Here is a 20,447-nt window from a genome sequence, read left to right on the forward strand (position 1 = left end):
CAGACATTAAAGGCTCGGGATGACTTCTGATAGGTTGTTCAAGTGCTTCCTGCTGCCCTCCTCTTGGCCCCTGTGTAGACAGTTGGAAAGATGCTCTACTTGGTATCTAGCCAGAGAACAAATCACTTTGCCTCCAGGGAGCACCCCCGCTAGAGGAAAAGCTATAGGCAGGAGAGAAGGAACATGCATGCAATGCACCCAGGCTCACCTCAGAGGTGATATGTGAGGCAGAGCATGGTCTCCACAGAGTGGGTAGCCTAGTCTAGGCCCTCTGGTTTGGGCCCAGTAAGCCTGTGGCTGCCCTCAGCATCAATGAAAGAGCCGGCAGGCTTCAGCCACACAGAGGGCCTGGGCACACGGCTAGTCGGGGTGGCAGAAGCCATCGGTCTCTGCAAATGTGGCAGGGAGAAGAGGTGCCCCTGAGGGGCTCAAGTCCAGGAAATGAGAGGACCCCAGTACCAGTCAACTAGGTCAGTACCATTTCTGGGTTCCAAAAGACCAATCATGTAAGTTCACAGAGAGTTGCAATGAAAGATATTTATTAAGCACTGGAGCTGTGATTTAGTACAAAGCACCTGTGTTCCTCTGATTTCAGCTTTCCACCATTGGAATTCTGTTCCCTGTGATTTCCCCAGCATGACTGTGGCTTAAGACAAAACAGCTTCCTACCCGATTATAAACCATGCTGGAAAATGTTTCTCAGCAGAAAACAAAAACAAACACAAAAAACGGTATTTGAACTTGAGTAGACTCTGCAGCCTGCTCACCCCTGGTAGAACAGGTGTGTGCAAGGCCAGGCAAGAAGGTAAGGGACAGCAGTCTCCTGCTGGGGCCTGGCTGCTGTCACACATCAGCACACTGGAGATCACGGGCTGCCTCTTCCAAGAAATGGGTTGTGCTCGACAATCCCAAACAGAACTTATCAGGAAAGAAAAGAAAATATCCACCTCCCCCTCCCCAACCCCTACTCCAGGGGACTCTGTGAGCCTTGGAGGTCCCCTGGCCATGCAGGCCTCATTGGCCTGTCTGTCCCTCTTCTCTCAAGGTTCAGTATGAAAGTATTGCTGGTGCTGGTTCTCGTCTGAGCTAGACTGCGCGGCAGACATAAAATAGCTGATATGGTCTGGTGAGTATTCTTCAGGGTTCTGGAAAGCCTCGGGGTTTGCCTGAGGAGCTGACACCTGCCAAGAAAAAGGTGGACGAGGTGAAACTTTCCCTCTAGTCCAAGTCAGCAAGCTGCTGGGAAGTATGTCTTTGGGACACAGACGTACAAGGCGCTGCCAGAAGGTGCAGATGGGGACAATGGGGTTCCTCTCCACTTTTGTCTTCCAACAACATCTTGTCTTAAAGACCAGCAAGAGTTGCCCTGGTCTCCCCCAAAGTTTTCTTCATGCCTAAGACTATGAGGTTCTGTGTCTGGCCCTCCCTAGCCAGGCTTCTCTGCCAGCCATGGCTAGCCAAAGGCTTGGAAGCTCTCTCCCTGGCCCTACCCTTGGACCCTGCTATTATTCTGCTCAACCTAAGTAACTTCCATGCTGAGCCTGATTGCCAGCTAAGGCTGTTGGGTTAATACCTGTGTGGGGTGCTGTTACCTTTCCCATCACATGGCGTTCTCCCAACAACCTTCCAGGCATCTTCCCTTTTCCACTTCCTTGGGATGGCTGCTCTGCTCCTAAGGGCCCATCCAGATGGTAGTGCTCTGAGAGCAGACATGATGAAGGGTTTCACCAGAGTTTGCCTTGGGAACTGAACCACAGGGTCCACTGAGCATCTATGTGCTCTTTTCATGTGAGCAGTGCCTCCTGTGGGTCAACTTTCTGGAGGATTGGCAGTCCAGCTGGTCAAGGTGTATATGTCAAAATAACCACACATTTAGCCATTTAAAATTCCAAACTCACTCATTCTGCCTTAACTTACTGGGTTCTGTTTGCCTTGTTGTTGTCATTAGTTTTAAAAAATCAGAGGTTAGGCTCCATTAAGATTTCTGAAGCCAGGGCGCCTGGGTGGCTCAGTGGGTTAAGCCACTGCCTTCGGCTCAGGTCATGATCTCAGGGTCCTGGGATCGAGTCCCGTATCGGGCTCTCTGCTCAGCAGGGAGCCTGCTTCTCTCTCTCTCTCTCTCTCTGCCTGTCTCTCCATCTGCTTGTGATATCTCTCTGTCAAATAAATAAATAAAATCTTTAAAAAAAAAAAAAAAAAGATTTCTGAAGCCAGAATCAAAACACCCTTTATAAGTACTGTTAGTCACATTGAGCGTGTTTGGTCCCAAGGGGCCTGCTGAGAGTCTTTCTGGGACCAAACCCAGTAAATGATTTCCATCTGGATCAGCTGCCAACACTGCCCTGGAAATATGACCGTAGCAGATGGTCCCTGAGGTGGGGGTCTTTCCTGGCAAGTATGGAGCTCCCTGTGGATAAACACCAAGCACATTGCACAGTAGGACCCTTGGTTCATTTTTTAGTACAATGAACCACACCCACACGAGGCCCAGGATTTTGCAGCAGAATGAATGATCCACAAGTTCAGAAAGGGGTCTGGGTTAGGGTTAGTTAGGGAAGTTTTTACCTCTGATCGCATTTAAGATCCATGAGGACAGCTCACTTTTTCATGGAAACTTGAAGGGAATCAATTGACTCAGCAGTGTGTGCCGCCGCCATGCGAGTAATTGCTCTCGAATTTACTGAGCCCTGAAGTCTGGATTTCACACCCAGAGCATACTGCTGTGGTGTGTGCTTTCTGAGGAAGGGGCCTGGCCTCCATGCCAAATGCCCTGACCTAGGCTGGGAAGCATAGGGGAAAGGAAAGGTTTATACCTGGGGCCAGGTAGCTTGGTCCTGCAGGCTGTTCTGCTCACTGGAAGTCCAAGTATTCACTTGGAGGTAAAGGTGATGCTGTGAATCTGGTGGCTGTCGCCAAAGCTGGATATAATCCTGCGGGGTCTCCAGAGTGACTAAGCTGGAGTCAGAATGTATGGGAGACTGAGGAAAGCTGGTAGAAGCAACTGTGTCAGAGCCCGGGCTATATACCATGGACACCTTCTGCTGCTCCTCAGGAACAAAACTGAAAAAAACATGTTATAGTGACATGGGTCTGGGACCCATGACCCAGGAGCCATTGCCTTGTTCTTTGGTAGGTGCTTATGGCACAACTGGTTTTGGTGGCTAAATCAGGATTCATGGGTTTGTATCCTCACCTTGCCCAAAGAAGATTCCATTTGCCAAAGTCAGGTGAATGTAAAGACTGAGGTGAATTAGTCTTTTGGCTCCAGTGGTTTTATTTGTATTACTTGGACAGTCCTGAATATCCCACAATGGTGATCTCTGTGGCCTTGGGCCTCTGTCACTTTACCCATCCAAAGTCAGGGACATGCCCTTTGTTTCTGTTTGGGGCTGCCGGGCTAGTTCCTCCCTGCAAATCCAGTGCTGTCTCTACAAGAGCCCCCTTTATCTTGGGTAAATAGGGACTTCTGAATCTGTACTTCCTACAGCCTCCTCAAGTGGATTCTGATGATCAGGCCTGTGGGGAACGTGGCACTAACCCACCCACCAGACATATCAGGGTCACTGACTCTACAGGGGAGGCCCAGAAGGAAATCTGGAGAGCTCTGGGAAGCCTGCTCAGAGAGCTGGCATTCGCTCAAAATTATTTACTAGGCACCAAGCATGTGCTCTACAACCCCTTCACTGCTGAGCAGAGCCTTCTCTTTCTGGCATTTGGGACCACAGACTTATTACTGAGCAGAAAATGTGTTCATGTCCTCATACAGCCTCCGAGAACTTAGTTCTTCGGGGAGCTTAGCCCCTTGGTATCCAATGGACATGTAGCAACTGTTTCACACCCACTTCCCTCACATAGATTATCACTTCTCTGGAGACCCCTTCTTCTGGTCTGCTATGATCACCAGATTACAGTGGAGTGGGAGAAGAAAGCTGGGAGCTCTGGAGTCACTCAGCTATGGGCACATAAGACTTTGCTCTAGACATCCCGTGCGGTAAGACTGCGCTTGGGGGGGTGGAGCCAAGCGATTTCAAGATCTGCCAGTTCCCTAGCTTATCTAGGCCTCCTATTTTCACAGTCTCCTCCGTTCTACCAGCACATGCTTGGCCACACACTGCGCATGTAGAGGCAGGGGTCTGGAAGCCACAGAGCAAGGTGAGTGGGAGCACACTGCTTTTGATGAGGGGGGTTGGGTGCCCTGTGGGTAAGTCACTCATGGGCTCAGGCACAGTGTCTGGCCATAAGGGGAAAGCAGGGACTTCTGCACTTACCACTGTTCCATGCACTTCTTACCTAGGGCTGTCATCTTCCTCATCCCGCAGAGTATCGCCTTGATAGCAGCCAGAGGGCTGTTGTCCAGCTGCTAACTGGACAGGAACGATGGGCTGGGTGTGCATGAACGTCATGTGGTCCTCACAGAGGGGCACAGCTACGCTGGCCCGGCCTGGCAGGTATATCTGCAGATTCTGCCTTCCCACCACGGTGCTCGGCGGCTGGGGCTGCTCCTGCATCTGCTGCTCTGACAGAAGCTGGTCCTGTGCCTGTTGCAACGGCTGCTGCAGGAATGGGTCCTGCCCCTCCAGCAGTGGCTTCAGAAGGAAAGACGAAAGAACCTCAGTGCCCCCAAGAGTCCCCCAGAAGCCAACTGAACAGCCCTCCTCCATTCTCCTAGAGCAGATGACAGCAGCCCGGTGCCTGCGGGTGTGGTCAGGGTGATGTCTATGTGTTTATCCGGGCACAAGGCGCTGCCATCCGGGATGCACATATGTGTGCCTGGGAACGAGTGTCTGGGTCTACCTCGCCAAGAATTTTTATCTCAGGCAAGTGAACCACAGCCAACTGATTAGGCATCAACCCCTCAGGAGAATCAGGTGAGCCCCGGTGTTTATGACAATAAAATCTCCTTTCATCTCCCCAGTTGAAACAGGCTTTCCGTACCTGGTTGGAGTCATCACAAGTCTCCTCCAGCTCCTCCGAGAATTTGAAAGAGCAGGGTGAACATGAACCACAGGAAAGGCTGATCTCCTCGAGGTCTGGGAGGGACTCCTTCATTTGCTCAGTGCGTTGTTTCTTGAGCACTGGCTCCAACGACTGGAACTCAGGATGGTCAAGGTGGTGTGAGATGGTTGGCTGCATCTGGAAGGACACAGTATCATGGAGGTCGTATTCAGAGGCCACACCTTTCCTCAGGGAACAGGACATGCCTGGGACAGAGTGGGACAGGGCCCCCGGGAAACCTTGGCTATATAGGATCTGTGTCTGCCACCGCCAGAGCCTGACTGGGCTGATCTCAGCCAGTACAGCCAAAAGATAGCACAGGCAAAAGTCCCTGCTGAGGACCACTCCAAATGCCCCACTGCCACCCTGGAGCAGCTGCTCTCCCTCCTAGCAGACCCCGGTGACTGACTGCTTGACAACTGTCAAGGTCTCTTTTTACCTCTCCCTTCTGCCACTTACTTACTTGGAACTGGCCTCTGACCTGAAAGGTAGAATCCTGTATTCTCTGAAGCTGTTCCTTCATCATTTCCAGTGCATCCCACTGGCTTCGGATGTCAGCCTGCAGCATCCGTGTCCGCTCTTCCAGCTGCTCCGTGAACTTTTTCATCAGCTCCAGCTCCCGCTTGTTGATATATGACATAATTGATGGCGGTAGTTGTATTAACTGTGGGGAGGAATTGCTTGTGGCTCACAGATAGGGACACCGGGGTCTCCAAATCCTACCAGACTTTTATTGCCAAGTCTGCAAAGACTGAGAATGAGAATGATTCCTGCACCCCCAATTTCCTTCATGACTAGAAAGTCTGAAGAAATGGCTAAAGAATCCAAGAATTCAAGGGGCGCCTGGGTGGCTCAGTGGATTAAGCTGCTGCCTTCGGCTCAGGTCATGATCTCAGGGTCCTGGGATCGAGCCCCGCATCGGGCTCTCTGCTCAGCGGGGAGCCTGCTTCCCCCTCTGTCTCTGCTTGCCTCTCTGCCTACTTGTGATCTCTCTCTCTGTCAAATAAAATAAATAAAATTAAAAAAAAATTTTAAAGAATCCAAGAATTCAAGATCAGAAATGGATCATGGGAATCATGCAGTCTGATTTTTTCCCTCAAAATATAAAACCATGGAATTGGCCCCAAAGTGTGAAGCAAAGACCTGCCAATATCCTTAGTGAGAGAGTCAGACTCAGTGGGCCATCATATCACAGACAAGGCACGTGGGAAACGTCTATCAGATACCCCATTAGCAATGGGTGAGAAGAAGAAGTTCAAATGGCGCTTCCTTTGTTCCAGGCACTCCTCTAAGCACTTGCAAAGAAATTCATGGATCTGACCTTCACAACGTCCTAGAAAGTACATATCTTCCACACACAGTTACAGTAGAGATAACAGGGGCCTGAAACAGACCAGAGGCAGGAGACATAGAGAGGAAGGGACACATGTGAAAGAAATTAAGTGGACACAGCTTCTTAAGTGACTGGCTGAGGGTGGAAGGAAGAGGCAGGGTTCTTGGGAAAGAACTATCTGTGGAAGCTATTATTTGCCTTGATCTGGGTTGGTACTGTGTGCATAAACAAGATGAGAGAGCCACAGTCCCAATATTAATGATGAGGAGGCACACATACATGCAACCGCTAGAGAACAAAAACAAGAGTCTATTCTATCGTATACTGTGGCTAATGGAAGAGCATAGCTGAGTTATTAAAAACAGAGCAAAAAACACGCAAGCTGCTTTTCTCGCTTGTAATAAAAAATTCTGTGAATTTTTAAGCCAGTGAAAATTGCCCAATTGTCCTTCTTTTGTTGTAAACTATGTAGATATTCATATAAAAAAGGAGGTATTCATTAAGCAAATAAATAAATGAATAAATAAAATACTCTAAACTAGGGATTAGCAGCCACAGACCCTACAGGTTATCACATTCAAATCCCCATTCTCCAAGCAGGAACTTCTCTCTGCTGTCCCTGGCAGATGAGCTACCAAGCTTGTCTCACACCTCTCCACTGAAGGGAAGGGACCTGACGCATCTGAGAATGGCTTTCTTGAGGGGAGTGGAAAGCTGCCTGCCCTGAGCTGCTAGATCTCCATCCTAGTTTAATGCACTGGAGACTCGCTTCTGCTTCAGGAGCACGACAGCTGTGCAGCTACTTGGAGCAGGCTTTCCTGTCCCTTGCCCATCTCCCTTCTCCAGTGCCTTCCACGGTGACTAACTTCCACTACTGACAACATGACATTTTACAGCCTCTCTCCATCCTGGGCTCTAGCTTCTGGATATACTCCAGTCTGTCAATCCATGGTACCCCACATAAGTCCAATACGCTACCACATGCAGGGCTGTACTACCCACACTCATTGCTGCTTATTCTGACTATTGTAAACAAAAGTCACATTTAAAGTTTAGTTATGACTTTATTCAAAGCAGAAGAGAAACTTGTCAATGGGAAAGGGGAACCACAGCTTTTTGGCAAATAAAGACATAAATAAAGACAATATGGATTGCTATGGAAATGTTTTTTAAAATTGTTCAAAAATTTTCACAGCAGTCTAGAAATCCCTGCAAGGCAAGCAGACCATTTCGAGGTCAAGAAACTGAGGCTCAGGGATGTAGCAAGGTCAAGGCTGGGGCCAGATTCAAACAACTGTCTTCTAGCCCTCAGTTCTTTTGATTATAAAAGAGGGAGGGACTCAAAAAAAAAAAAAAAAAGAGGGAGGGACTCATCTTAGGCTTTGTAATTAATGTACACAATTGCACATAACAGACCATAAATTCATTATCTTGCCTTCTAATCCTGATTTTAATAATCCTGCTATTATAAAAGATGATTTTCCAAATCTGTGATTATGTACACAAATTTGTAGATAGAAGAGCAACAGAGTAGTAAATCCAACTGCACTGATTTGACCTCGAACCTTACTCTGGTGCTGACATTTGAAGGTTGGATACAACAAGCATTCTGGAAGGCATGTTTCTAAACTAAACAAACAAACAAACAAACAAACAAAAAACGACAACAACAAGAACAAAAAACCTCCGTTGGAGAAACCTAGCTCGTGGTGGGGAGGTGTTGGCATGGTAGCCAGGAAAGTCATCTTCCCTAGATGTTTAGCATCCCCTTCCAGGTGATAAGGAATACAGCTCTTGAAAATACTGCCTTTTCTTAGTAGATAAGCTGCCTATTTGGCCCAAACTTTCTCTCAAACCCATAGTGTCTTCACACATTTCACATTAAGAGGATAACAGAGATTTTGTCTTTCTTAACCTCCCACCTCCCTGTTTGCTAGGGTCCACTGGACTCCCAGCTGCATCTGAAAATGCAGTATGACAGAAAGAGTGATAATAAAGGGATTTTTTCTACAAAGCAAACTTGAACACAAGAGTGCAGATTCAGGGCTTTGCAGGGTTAGTGGTCCAGACAAATATGTGGAGCAAGACTCTGAGAGGTACCTCATCACTGATGCCAGCAGCTGCACTGGAGGGTGAGCTAGCCTCCTGCTCAGCCTGGTCCGCCTGGTCCTCCTGCTCCAGCTCCTCTATCTGCTCCACCTGCTCCACCTCTTCCTCTTCATCTACTTGTCCCACCTCATCCACCTCATCCATCTGCTCCATCCGGTCCACCTCTTCCAGCTCGTCCTCCAGTTGTACCTCATCCACATCAGACACCTGTTCCACCGCCGGCTGGAATTCAAAGCTCTGCAAAGATGATGCAACTGAAGAAGAAAGCCCAGTGGAACGCGTGACCAAGAAAGCAGAAGTACCAACATTATCAGCAAGATTTACAGATTTCTCTTTGTTGCCTTTATAAGTCATAAAAACAGGAGAGTCCAGCGTTGTTCCATGTTCAGGATTAGATGTGCCAGGTACCAAGAGTAATTCAGAACATTCCTTAAAAATGTGTTCATATTTGAAAATAAAGAAAAAGGAAGGAGTGTCTCACTTTACCTCCACCCACCCAAGTGTAAATGGCTAGGTACCCAAACCATTCGTGTTGAGTGTCTTTTCATCATGAAATTCTTCTGGCCATGCTTCTGGAAATTTGGTACCTTCCAACTGATAATACCAAATCAAACATAATCATAAATCTCTTCCCAAAATGTACGTTTCCCCGAATGTGGAGATCTCTGGAGTGCTCTGGAAGTACTGATGGAGGTGTTGAGAAATGACTCTCCTTCAAAAAAGCAAGCTGGACATTATTTGAAGAATACAAAAGGGCAGGGCGCCTGGGTGGCTCAGTGGGTTAAGCCTCTGCCTTCAGCTTGGGTCATGGTCTCAGGGTCCTGGGATCAAGCCCCGCATCGGGCTCTCTGCTCAGCAGGGAGCCTGCTTCCCTCTCTCTCTCTCTGCCTGTCTCTCTGCCTATTTGTGATCTCTATCTGTCAAATAAATAAATAATCTTTTTAAAAAAAAGACTACAAAAGGGCAGAGTCATTTTGGAAAATAGTTTGGCAGTTTCTTTCACACATGCTTCCCATAGGACCCAGTTGTCCAGCTCCCAGGAATTTAACCAAGTCAATTAAATGTTTGTATCCACACCAAAAAACCTCTATGCAAATGGTTATAGTAGCTTTATATATAGTCACTGAAAAACATGGAAACAACTCAGAAGTCCTTCTGCAGATGAGTGGATTTGTAAACAAATAACTGTGGTACATGCACAAGGTGCAGTACTACTAAGCAAGGAAAGAGGAATGAACCACTGATTCATGCAACATGGATGACTCTAGGACGCATTTCACTAACAAAGCCAGACCAAAAAGGTGAGAGACTGCATGATTCTGTTATTTACGTGACATTCTGGAAAAAGGAAACCAGAGACCAAATACAGACCAATGGTTGCCAGAGAATGAGGGACGGAGCTGGAGTTCAAAGACAACACAAAGGAATCTGGGGATGGCAGAACTGTTCTGTCTGGTACTGTGGTGGCAGATACAGGACTCCTTGCCTTTGTCAAGCCCACAGGAGCATACATCCCAAGGAGTGAACTTTACTGTGTGCAAATTCAAAACTAAATTTTTCCTTACACATTTCAGAAATCACAATCATGGGTTCACCGACTTCCCCCCCGCCCCAATCAATTGTTTTGGAAAGATTTTTTTTAACAAAATTTGAGATTGGCAGCCATAATGCAAGAGTTGTTAGCTAGCTATTAAAAAATAGAAGTATTAGTTAGTTAGCTATCAGTTTAGTTAGATATTAGGTTAGTTATTAGTTAGCTATTAGGTTAGCTAGCTATTTAAAAATTAATTCTATATATAAAGATTCCACAATGCAAAGACTCCATGCTAGGGTCAGCAAATTAGAGGACAGGATCTGCATTAAGCATCTGGGACCGCCTCAAGTTTTGTATTTTTATACAATTATATTTATGAAATGTCTTTAATATTGAAACTTACATAATAAGTATCTCTGTTTCTAAGAGACTATCCTTTTTGTCCTATACTAAAAATTCTAATAGTACTTTTTTAAAAAAAAAAAAAAACAAGGGGTTTCCCTCTCCCCCAGTGGGGGAGTCATTTTGGTCTTGCCCATTTTACATTCTTACAGTGATATCAAGGAGACCAAAAGTACTAAGAAGGCATATGACATTTGGAAAATGATTGACTCTACCTTCCTAAATATCAACGAGACAAATAACTATTCCTTCTTTTTCTCTAAAAAATCAAGTTCTGGGGCACCTGGGTGGCTCAGTGGGTTAAGTCTCTTCCTTCGGCTCAGGTCTTGATGTCAGGGTCCTGGGATTGAGCCCCGCATCAGACTCTCTGCTCAGCAGGGAGCCTGCTTCCCCCCCAACCCCACCTGCCTCCCTGCCTACTTGTGATCTCTCTCGGTTAAATAAATAAATAAAAATTTTTAAAAAATATATAAAAATTTTTTTAAAAAGGGGGGGGGTTTCTTTGGACTGCAACCACTGCGGCATAGCAGTGAAGATTGAGAAAGGACAAAGAGATGAGATGCTACTCCTCCAAGGGCTGAGCTCTAGCACCAATCTTTAGAAGATGAAATGTTAATGGGACAGAATAATACCATTCCCAAGCACTTGAACCATTGATGAGATATTCACTTTCATCACTCTCAAATCATCATCTCAAAAAAACTTACAGAAGATGAAATAAGTTCAGTCTTGTGATTTTTGCATCATTATGAACAGAACATTCTCATCCTCTGAAAAAACAAGAACTACCCTGTGGGCCACAGTTTTTCTTCTGATAATCCCTATCCACACATCCAAATGTACTTACCTGGTGATGCCAGTATGCTTTCCAGGGACGATGTGCTGGAATCATAAGATGTATCAGATTCTATCCTAATTACATGATCAGACTCTTGGGGGCCATACTGCTCAACTGTTCCAATATCAACTTGATCCTGGGAATTTCCAAATGAGGAGAATATGACATTTCAATTTGGATACAGATACATAAACAACAGGAAACACAGGCAGAACACAAACCATCATGAAACATGTCCTTGAAAAATATTGCTGGAAGGGAATAAGCAGTGATTATAGGTGCCACATGCTATACTCTGACAAAACTGAGAAAATAAACACAGTACAGATGCACTAAAAGCACAAGCCTAAGAAAACTGTGTGTCACTCAAAGGCTGTGGCAGAAGAAAAGGAAAAAAAAAAAAAGGAGAAAAGAAAAAAAAAAGAACCACCTTTCCCAGGTGTTGGTAGGATGCTAACCCGGCCATGGGAGAAGGGCACTGCCACCAGAGGGCCTGCCAGATGGAGGCTACTGAACAGCTGCTTCACGTCTTCAATGTAGGTTGAAGTCAGAAGTATTATTACCAAAAAACATCTTTACTATAGTTGCACAGAGATGGAAATGGCTCTGGAGAGCTTCTAGTGCAACCTCCCCGCTTTGATAGTGTCAAAGAAGACAAGGTCACACAGCAGGGCAGCAGCAGAGAGACAGAGAGAGTCCAAGGACTTCAAACCCAGTGCTCTCTTCCCTAACCCTGGTGCCTCAATTGAAGCCATTTGCTGCTTTAAATTGTACACGTCATATTCTGAGTTTAGTGATCCTTTATGACTAGATCCTTTTTGAACAGTTTGCAGCTCACTGCTCATATGAAATACAAGTACCTGATTTAGCACAGGAATCTTTTACATTTCTGCTGAAAATTTTAGTGCCTCGGCTGTGTTTTATTTTGTTTTTGTTTCTTTTTTTCAGCCTGGACTAAGACATAGACCCATGCCAATTTTTCTACAAAGGAACCTGTTTGTTGGAACATACTGGCCTGGATCAAATCCCAGCATTTGAACTTCAGGATACTGCGCAACCTCCCCATTCAAGCGCACTATGTTTTGTACTCCTTAAAAGAAGCGATATGTTGCTGGGGATGTAACAATCTTTTCATTATTGAGACAGAAATTCTGGTGAGATGGTATTCAATAAGATTCAATAAGATGGGATATGACCTTTTTCCCCAGTCTTTTTCCTTCTGCTTTTTATCATAGTCATATATCAATTTAGTCTTTAGTTCCTTGCTTCTTGGATATTTCAGTAGAAATGTGTATCCTCGGGTATTGATTAAGATGTCCATTTTTTGTGTGTTCATATGTTTTATTTAGCCTATCCACATAAATTCACTAAGCTTAAATAAACTTAAAATGACAAAATCATGTGTACCAGTGGTTAATTGGCCTGGGGCGGGGTTGGGGGGGAACAAAGCAAATAAACTATTTCAGAAAAAAAAAAAAAAAAGATACCAGTGAAGGGGAGCAGATTTGCCACCTGGAAACTTGCTGTGGCAACTGCAGGGCTTATCTAATTGTTTCCCATCTCTTAGGAGTCCCTGTCCTTTGTTGCCTAATGACTGACCATTTTCTTGAAAACTATTATTTCATACATTTTTGTCATGGGGGCAGGAAAGTTAAATCCGGTCCTTAGTCATGCCATCTTGATTAGAAGCAGAAGTTTCTCAATTCCGTGAAATATCATACAGTTACTGAAATGATTAAAATTGGCAGACTGAGACTGAATGGGAATAAGCAAAAATAAATAGCAATTGTGCCATAGTGGTGGGGTTATGGGTTTCTTTAAAAGAAATTCCATTACATGTTATAATTACTTAGGTTTTATAAGTTTATGAAGTGAGAATTTTTAAGGCCAACTTTCCCCAAGACACACTAAATTGAAAGATTCTGGGTGTTTACACATTACACACTGCAGATCCTAGGTGAGTATTTATGGACTGATGAAGTCAGGCTGTCAGCAGCATAGACACTGGAATGATGGCCAGAGTTCTATGGATGTCTTGGCCTCTTTTCCTAGAATAACAGCAATTAGTTTGTGCGTAAACAGAGCACTGCTCTGGTTAAATTAGCTTTTTTCTACCTAATTTCAACCATTTCATTCTTTCTTGAACAGAATGTTAGCAGATGTGCTGTCCTCAGAAAGTTTCATCTACATATAAGTAGCTTATTACCCTTTACGTTTCTTCTGACTGGTCTAAGAATTAAATTAACATTAGACAGATTAATAGAAAAAAATCAAACATGGATACCTCCTGTATCATGGGAGAGATCCAGGAAAACTGACTGACTCCCCAAAGTGGCCAAAGCCATCACCTTAAATACCATCTCCAGCTAAAGACAAAAGAAGATGTTGAGACTGGAGAAGTCATTTATGGGAGGTGACCAGGAGAAGCAGAATAATAAGGGTGAGATTGTTATGCGGATCTAAATCATTATCTTCTCCACTGATGAGTTCCCAGATACCTAGAGCAAGAGCCACCTCCAACAAAGGGAGATTTTCCTTATAAATGTAAATGTCTCTTACAAAAGGTTAACTTCTACTCAGTCTTTGGAGCTTCTCCTATGTTTGCACTTCCTTAAAAATATGCAGCTTAAAATAATCTTCATCCCAGGGACGCCTGGGTGGCTCAGTTGGTTAAGCAGCTGCCTTCCGCTCAGGTCATGATCCCAGCGTCCTGGGATCGAGTCCCACATCAGGCTCCTTTCTCCGCAGGGAGTCTGCTTCTCCCTCTGCCTCTGCCTGCCATTCTGTCTGCCTGTGCTCGCTCTCTCCCCCCACCCCTCTGATAAATAAATAAAATCTTTTTAAAAAAGTTAAAAAAAATAATAATCTTTATCCCAGAGACAAATTTTGGAGTGGCAAATTCTGGTCTCCTACAATGAGCAATAGTTGGAAAATGCAATATAAAAATATAAAATCAGCCCTTTGTATTTAAAAACATAGGTGTGTTTCCTACGTTAGAGAAGAGCTTAAACAGTACAAATACCTACTGTCTGCACAGTCCCAGAAACACACAAAGCTTTTCAGACAAAACCACATGCAGGCCCGAAAACTGAAGTGAAAATCCACCCACCCAGCCTATCTATACTGCTCTTGGAATCCCTTTACGTTACATTTGGAGCGTGCTATAAAAATGACACAGTGCTGTGACATACAATACTCATCGGTGCATCTAATAGGTATGAGCGCCTACTATGTGTGGCAAACCTTGTTCAAGATATTTCGGGATACGCTGATGAACAGGACAGCCCCTGTTCTCACAGAAGCTCTGTTCTATTGCAGGAATACAGAATATACACTGATAAATGAGGTTACATCCAGATGAGAGAGCCTGGCACATGACCACTCCCCTTTTCCTGACAGGAAACAGAGGCTCTCCACTGGCAAATGACTTTCCCCAGGTCACAACACCGATAAATGGCCAAATTAGGAATTGACCTTTATATTTTGAAGTCTCAGGCCATCTTTCTCTCTGAAGCACCACCACCACAGCTGTGTAACAGGCACCCAGGGCTTGGCAGGTAAGGTGGAGCACCATCCCCGGGGACAGTTTTCTGGGAGGCTTTTTCTCTTCTGTGCCTTTTTTTCTTGCAGTTTGATCCTTTCTCCCAGACTAGAGTTTCAGATCACTGAACGCAGATCCAGGTTTCATATTTCTATTAATGTGCATCCCTCTAAGATTTTCTCTAGTGACATCCAGTAAATAGATAAATGGATGAAACGTTCAGTGGCTTAGGAAAATGATGGGGGCAATCTAGACGATTTGGGGCTTGGGTTCTACCCATGAAGGGATGATGCCAGCTCATGAGGCTACCCCACATGAGGCTACTGCAGCAGGCACATCAGTAAACTTCTTCCTTTTTGAAATGTATTCACAGGTCAAAAAAGGCCTTGAACAATGGCATAAAGCTTAGCTTAATTAAAAAAAAAAATACTACAGGGACCATACCAAGTGTTGGGGGCCAAGAACAGGCGTCTCTAAGGAGGGCCACTTTGGTATGAAGTTTATTTTGAGTTAAAAAAGCAATCAAAACTCAGCAGATTCAGGAAAAACTCTACCTGCCAGACAACTGCCTACAATAATTTAGGTAGAGGCCCTGCTGCATGAAGAGAGTTATCACCATGTACCATTATACCATGAACTAGGAATGGTGGACAGGGAGAAACCTAGCAGTGCCTGACTGATCAAAGTCCTCTCTGTGTCCCACTGTTACTGAGGGGCCCATCAAGCAATTGTTTACCAGACATTTAGTCTTTCTCATTCTTCCTGAGGACTGCATTCCTTCTCTTTGAAATCCCAGACCCCCTACCCCCTTTTCCTTAGTTCAGAATGACATATATACCTCATGCTGCATGACTTCTTTGAAATCTCCATGCCTGTGTAGGTTCCCTCCATGTACACTATTAAATTTTATTTTCTCCCATTAACGTAGCTCTATTTTCAACTTTTTGAGGAACCTCCACACTGTTTTCCAAAGTGACTGCACCAACTCGCATTCCCACCAATGGTGTTACAGGATTGTCTCATGTCGATGTGATCCTTAGTCTGGTTAGAGGGGCTTGAAGGGGACAGGATATTCTTGCTCCCCAGTGTGAGCATGGTAGTTGACGGTTCCCAATAAGAAATGGCTACAGGGGGGCACCTGGTTGGCTTGGTGGGTTAAGCGTCTGTCTTCAGCTCAGGTCATGATCCCAGGATCCTGGAAATGAGGCCCATGTCATGCTCCCTGCTTGGTGGGTGGGAAACCTGCTTCTCCCTTTCCCACTTCCCTTGCTTGTGTTCCCTCCCCTCCCTGTCTGTCAAATCAATGAATAAAATCTTTAAAAGAAAAGAAAAGAAATGGCTACAAAATGGCAGCTGTGGAATCCCAATCAAGTGCTATGCCCACATGGGATACTTCTCAAAATGAAAACTTTTTTCTATTGGGAACACACAGTAACTAAGGAGTCAATACTACAAGGAGAAGGATCCATCCATTTACCCTATAACTCTCTTATGCTCTTATGTACATACCTCTGAGGCAGCAGCAACAGCAGCAGCAGATTCAGCACAAAGCAATTCCATTCTAGAACTTCTCTTTTGGCCCTGGCTTCTGTAAAGAGATGAACAGAGAAATGGTAAGCACATCTCACTTGCCATTTAAATCTAAATTTTCTACTGTACGGTAAAAATAAGGTTCAAATAAGAACAAATATAGGAGGGATGCCTGGGTAGCCCAGTTGGTTAAGAGTCTGCTCAAATCATGATCCAGGGTCCTGGGATTGAGCGCCACATCGTCGCGCTCTGCTTCTCCCTCTACTCCCCGATTACGCTCTCTGTTGCCATCTCTCTCTCTCCCCAAAAAATAAAATCTTTTTTAAAAAAAGAACAAATATTTATTTTTCTTTTTTTTAAATTTTTTTATTTTTTATAAACATATATTCTTATCCCCAGGGGTACAGGTCTGTGAATCACCAGGTTTACACACTTCACAGCACTCACCAAAGCACATACCATCCCCAATGTCCATAATCCCGCCCCCTTCTCCCAAAGCCCCTCCCCCCAGCAACCCGAATGTTTATAGCAGCAATGTCCACAATAGCCAAACTATGGAAAGAACCTAAATGTCCATCAACAGATGAATGGATCAAGAAGATGTGGTATATATACACAATGGAATACTATGCAGCCATCAAAAGAAATGAAATCTTGCCATTTGTGACAACATGGATGGAACTAGAGCGTATCATGCTTACCGAAATAAGTCAAATATTTATTTTTCTTAATACATCATATCAATCTTTGAGGTGCTACTATCCCTACAGGGAAAGTTGTTCTGCAATGTATCTATAAAATAAATCATCTGGACCCTCATTAGAATGAAGTTTGCTACGGGTCTCAATGCCTTTGGTTAACAGTGCTGAGCAAAGCAAGCTTTAAAAAAAAAAGGCAAGGCATATGAGTGAATCTTCTTAATCTTTAAACCAACTGCAATTACCAAAAAATGCCTTCAGGCCAAATTTAATTTTGTTTCCTGTAATTAGAGAAACTCTCTATTCTTTGGCTCATTAACAATTCATTTCTATCAAAATTAGAATTTCGATGCCCAAGGTGAAAATGCAGCTTCCTGGCACTGGAGTCTAAGTACTAGCTTATTTTTCACCAAATGAGTGGAAGGTGAGAGAGAACTGGGGGAGAGTTGGGGAGGGTGAGAGAATATGAATGAATGAGAATCTTGGTTTTAATACTGAAACTAATTATTAAGACTTAAAAATTTCCCAAAGATCTGTTATGGAAATGTATTTTGTTTCCAAGAGTCACTCACGCAGTCACTCAAGACTAAAACTGCAGAGTCATCTTTGACTCTTCACTCTTTCTCTACTCGCTTCTGTATGAGTTTGTTACTAACTTTCTGTCCAACTTTTCTACTTGGTGAATTTCTTGAAGGCAGTGCACATGTGCTTGTATCCCCAGCACCTACCACAATGGAGCACATACTAGGTATTCCATGAATATTTGCTGAGTGAATAAAGGAATAAACAATCTGACCAGCTAGCTCAATGGAAATATTTGCACATTCTTCCCTCACCCCAGGTCAGCTTGGCTTATTTTCAAGAACAAACTGTTATTTTCAAGAACAGTTATTTTCAAGAACAAACTGAGGCTTCTATCTGTTCCTTAAAAGCATTTAAATGTCATTATATTGGCTTTTAAACAGCAAATAACTCTATACCTGAGATAACAGTATGTGAACGAATGTATTACTGCACTGTCCAATATGGCAGCCATTCACCACATGTGGCTAAATTAAAACCAAAATTAAAGAAAATTTAAAATTTATTTCTTCTGTCATGGCACCCACATTTCAAGTGTGCAGTAGCTACATGTGTTTCGCAGCTATGGTATTAGAGCATATTAAAGAGCATTACTGTTGGGACACCTGGTTGGCTCAGTTGGTTAATCACTTGCCTTCATCTCAGGTCATGATCCCAGGGTCTTGGGATCGAGCCCCACATCATGCCCCGCATTGGACTCCTGACTCAGCCAAGAGCTCTTCTCCCTCTCCTTCTGCTCCTTTCACTTGCTCATGCTGTCTCACACACTTTCTCTCTCTCAAATAAATAATGTATCTTAAAAAAAATAAAGAGCATCATTGTCACCACAAAAGGTTCTACTGGACAGTGCTGTATCAAAGGATGCAGTGAGTTTTACTGGACAAGACACTGACTTTGACAACAAAACACCATGAGGTAATGATCATTTGCTTTAAATCCACTGCTTAGATATCAAGAATGTAATTGTTTTCCAGAGTCTTCCATGAATTTATATTTCATGCTTCTTTATACATCAATATAGATGGCATATTTGTGACTTGTAATCAGAATGTAAAATTAACAAACAAGCACATACATTGCAAAAAAAATGCATTAAAGAGAATGTCATACCTAACTAGTCGGTACATGTAAATGATGAGGTCAGGCTCAGGACAGGAGATGTAGTGGAGGGTTTGCAGCCATAAAACACTGCTGCCCTTTGGTTAGGAGCAGACAGAAACAGAACTTTCCTTTACTAAATCTCATCAGCTAATTTTCAAAAAGAAAGGAAATGACCAAAGAACATTTTTTTTTAAAGATTTTATTTATTTATCAGAGGGGGGGGGGAGAGAGACTACAGGCAGACAGAGTGGCAGGCAGAGGCAGAGGGAGAAGCAGGCTCCCCGCTGAGCAAGGAGCCTGATGTGGGACTCAATCCCAGGATGCTGGGATCATGACCCGAGCCGAAGGCAGCTGCTTAACCAACTGAGCCACCCAGGCGTCCCACCAAAGAACATTTTGCTAGCTATATTTACATGGAAATAACAACTTCTAATTTTACAAAGAAAAGTACCTGTCTCATTATGTAAAACCTCAAAATGTTACTCTTAAATTGAGCCCTTAATGTTTCCTACTCTCTCTATTTTACATTTTTCCCAAGGTTTGATATTCACTGGTAAAGCACTCAAAACTGCTGAATTACTTTAATGGAAGGTTATTCTTGGCTCAAAAAACACCATATACTTCTACTTGCTCTGTAGATGAAACTGTAAATATGAAAAAGACGTTCAATGAATACTGTCTTTTCATACATTGATACAGTATAAACAAAGGTGTTGTTTTAACAGTTGTGGCAGTAAATATAATCTTAAATGTTTCTCCATGTTTATCTTAACAGCTGAGATGTTCTCCTCTGAAGTGATGGCAGAAAGGAAAGCCAGGTTTCCCTTCTTGGTCACAGGTTGTGACCAAAGTTTAAGAAACTTATTTTCAAGATTACTCTAACCAAAGTTAGGTCATAGGCTCACAAGAGAAACCCACTATAAACTCCCTGTCTGAAATGGGAAGTCTTAGGTCAATGTGCAAGCATCCACTTTTCCTCCAGGCCCAACTGCATCTCAGCCATCTTTGACAAGTGGATTAGTACTAGCATCATCTCCAGAGTCTACCTCTCCCCAAGTAACTACTCTCTTAAGTGGTCCCCTAGTGATAATGCCTGAAACAGCCTCCTATTTTTCCCTTTTCCCCAATTTCACCATTGTGTCCAGCATTCCAGAGCTGCCAAAGGAAAGTGGACAGAATTTGAGGTCACACAGACGTGGGCTCAAACATCAGCCCTGATACTACCTAGCTGTGAGCCTTAGAGCAAGTCCTTTAGCTTCCCTGAGCTCCAGCTTATGAATGTTTAAAGTGAAGTTCATAATATGTACCTTGCAACATTCTTGTAAAGATGAAATAATGTTTGGACAAAGTGCTTTGTAATCTGTGTAGTCCAATGTGATCACCTCAAATGCCCTCATTAGTCATTCTCTCTTTGATTGCTCCATTCCTCTAAGTTCTTCTCCACTTAAATATATGATTTGGGATGTATAAGACAGTGATTTGCTCTAAAATGGTTCTTTGTGATTTTAATCCTCTCTCCTAGAAAATGTATTCTATACATTTTATGCACATGCTACCATTAGCATGCTACCATTCTATTCCTTTAGAACCAACAAGCAGACTCTCCAGTGTTAAGATAAGCAGACTGGGGATCAAGAAGTGCTATTACTGTAGATCACCTAGACGGTTACTCCTTTGGACAAGGGTTGGAGGAGGAAGAGGGGTATTGTGTAGCTACATGGCTGTGTGTACAACACACACTTGTAAGAGCCCCTGGATCAATGTACAAATTGATCCCTACTAAT

The 20,447-nt window shown here is 43.9% G+C and overlaps 1 protein-coding gene across 1 annotated transcript in view; it reads right to left on the minus strand.

Moving 5' to 3' along the window:
* Positions 1-522: 522 nt before the first annotated feature.
* PASD1 (PAS domain containing repressor 1) overlaps positions 523-20,447 on the minus strand; it is a 93,646-nt gene continuing 73,721 nt past the window's right edge. Inside the window, exons 11-18 of the mRNA XM_045068079.1 lie at positions 16,262-16,340; positions 11,221-11,347; positions 8,429-8,691; positions 5,477-5,659; positions 4,936-5,133; positions 4,291-4,586; positions 2,814-3,075; positions 523-1,181 (exon numbers count right to left, since the gene is read on the minus strand). Of these exons, the coding sequence (XP_044924014.1) occupies positions 1,041-1,181; positions 2,814-3,075; positions 4,291-4,586; positions 4,936-5,133; positions 5,477-5,659; positions 8,429-8,691; positions 11,221-11,347; positions 16,262-16,340 (1,549 nt within the window). The 3' untranslated portion in view covers positions 523-1,040. The remainder of the gene's footprint in view (positions 1,182-2,813; positions 3,076-4,290; positions 4,587-4,935; positions 5,134-5,476; positions 5,660-8,428; positions 8,692-11,220; positions 11,348-16,261; positions 16,341-20,447) is intronic.

Source organism: Mustela putorius, unplaced genomic scaffold, assembly GCF_011764305.1.
Source record: "Mustela putorius furo isolate JIRA1106 unplaced genomic scaffold, ASM1176430v1.1 tig00003899_pilon_pilon_pilon, whole genome shotgun sequence".
NCBI lineage: Eukaryota > Metazoa > Chordata > Mammalia > Carnivora > Mustelidae > Mustela > Mustela putorius.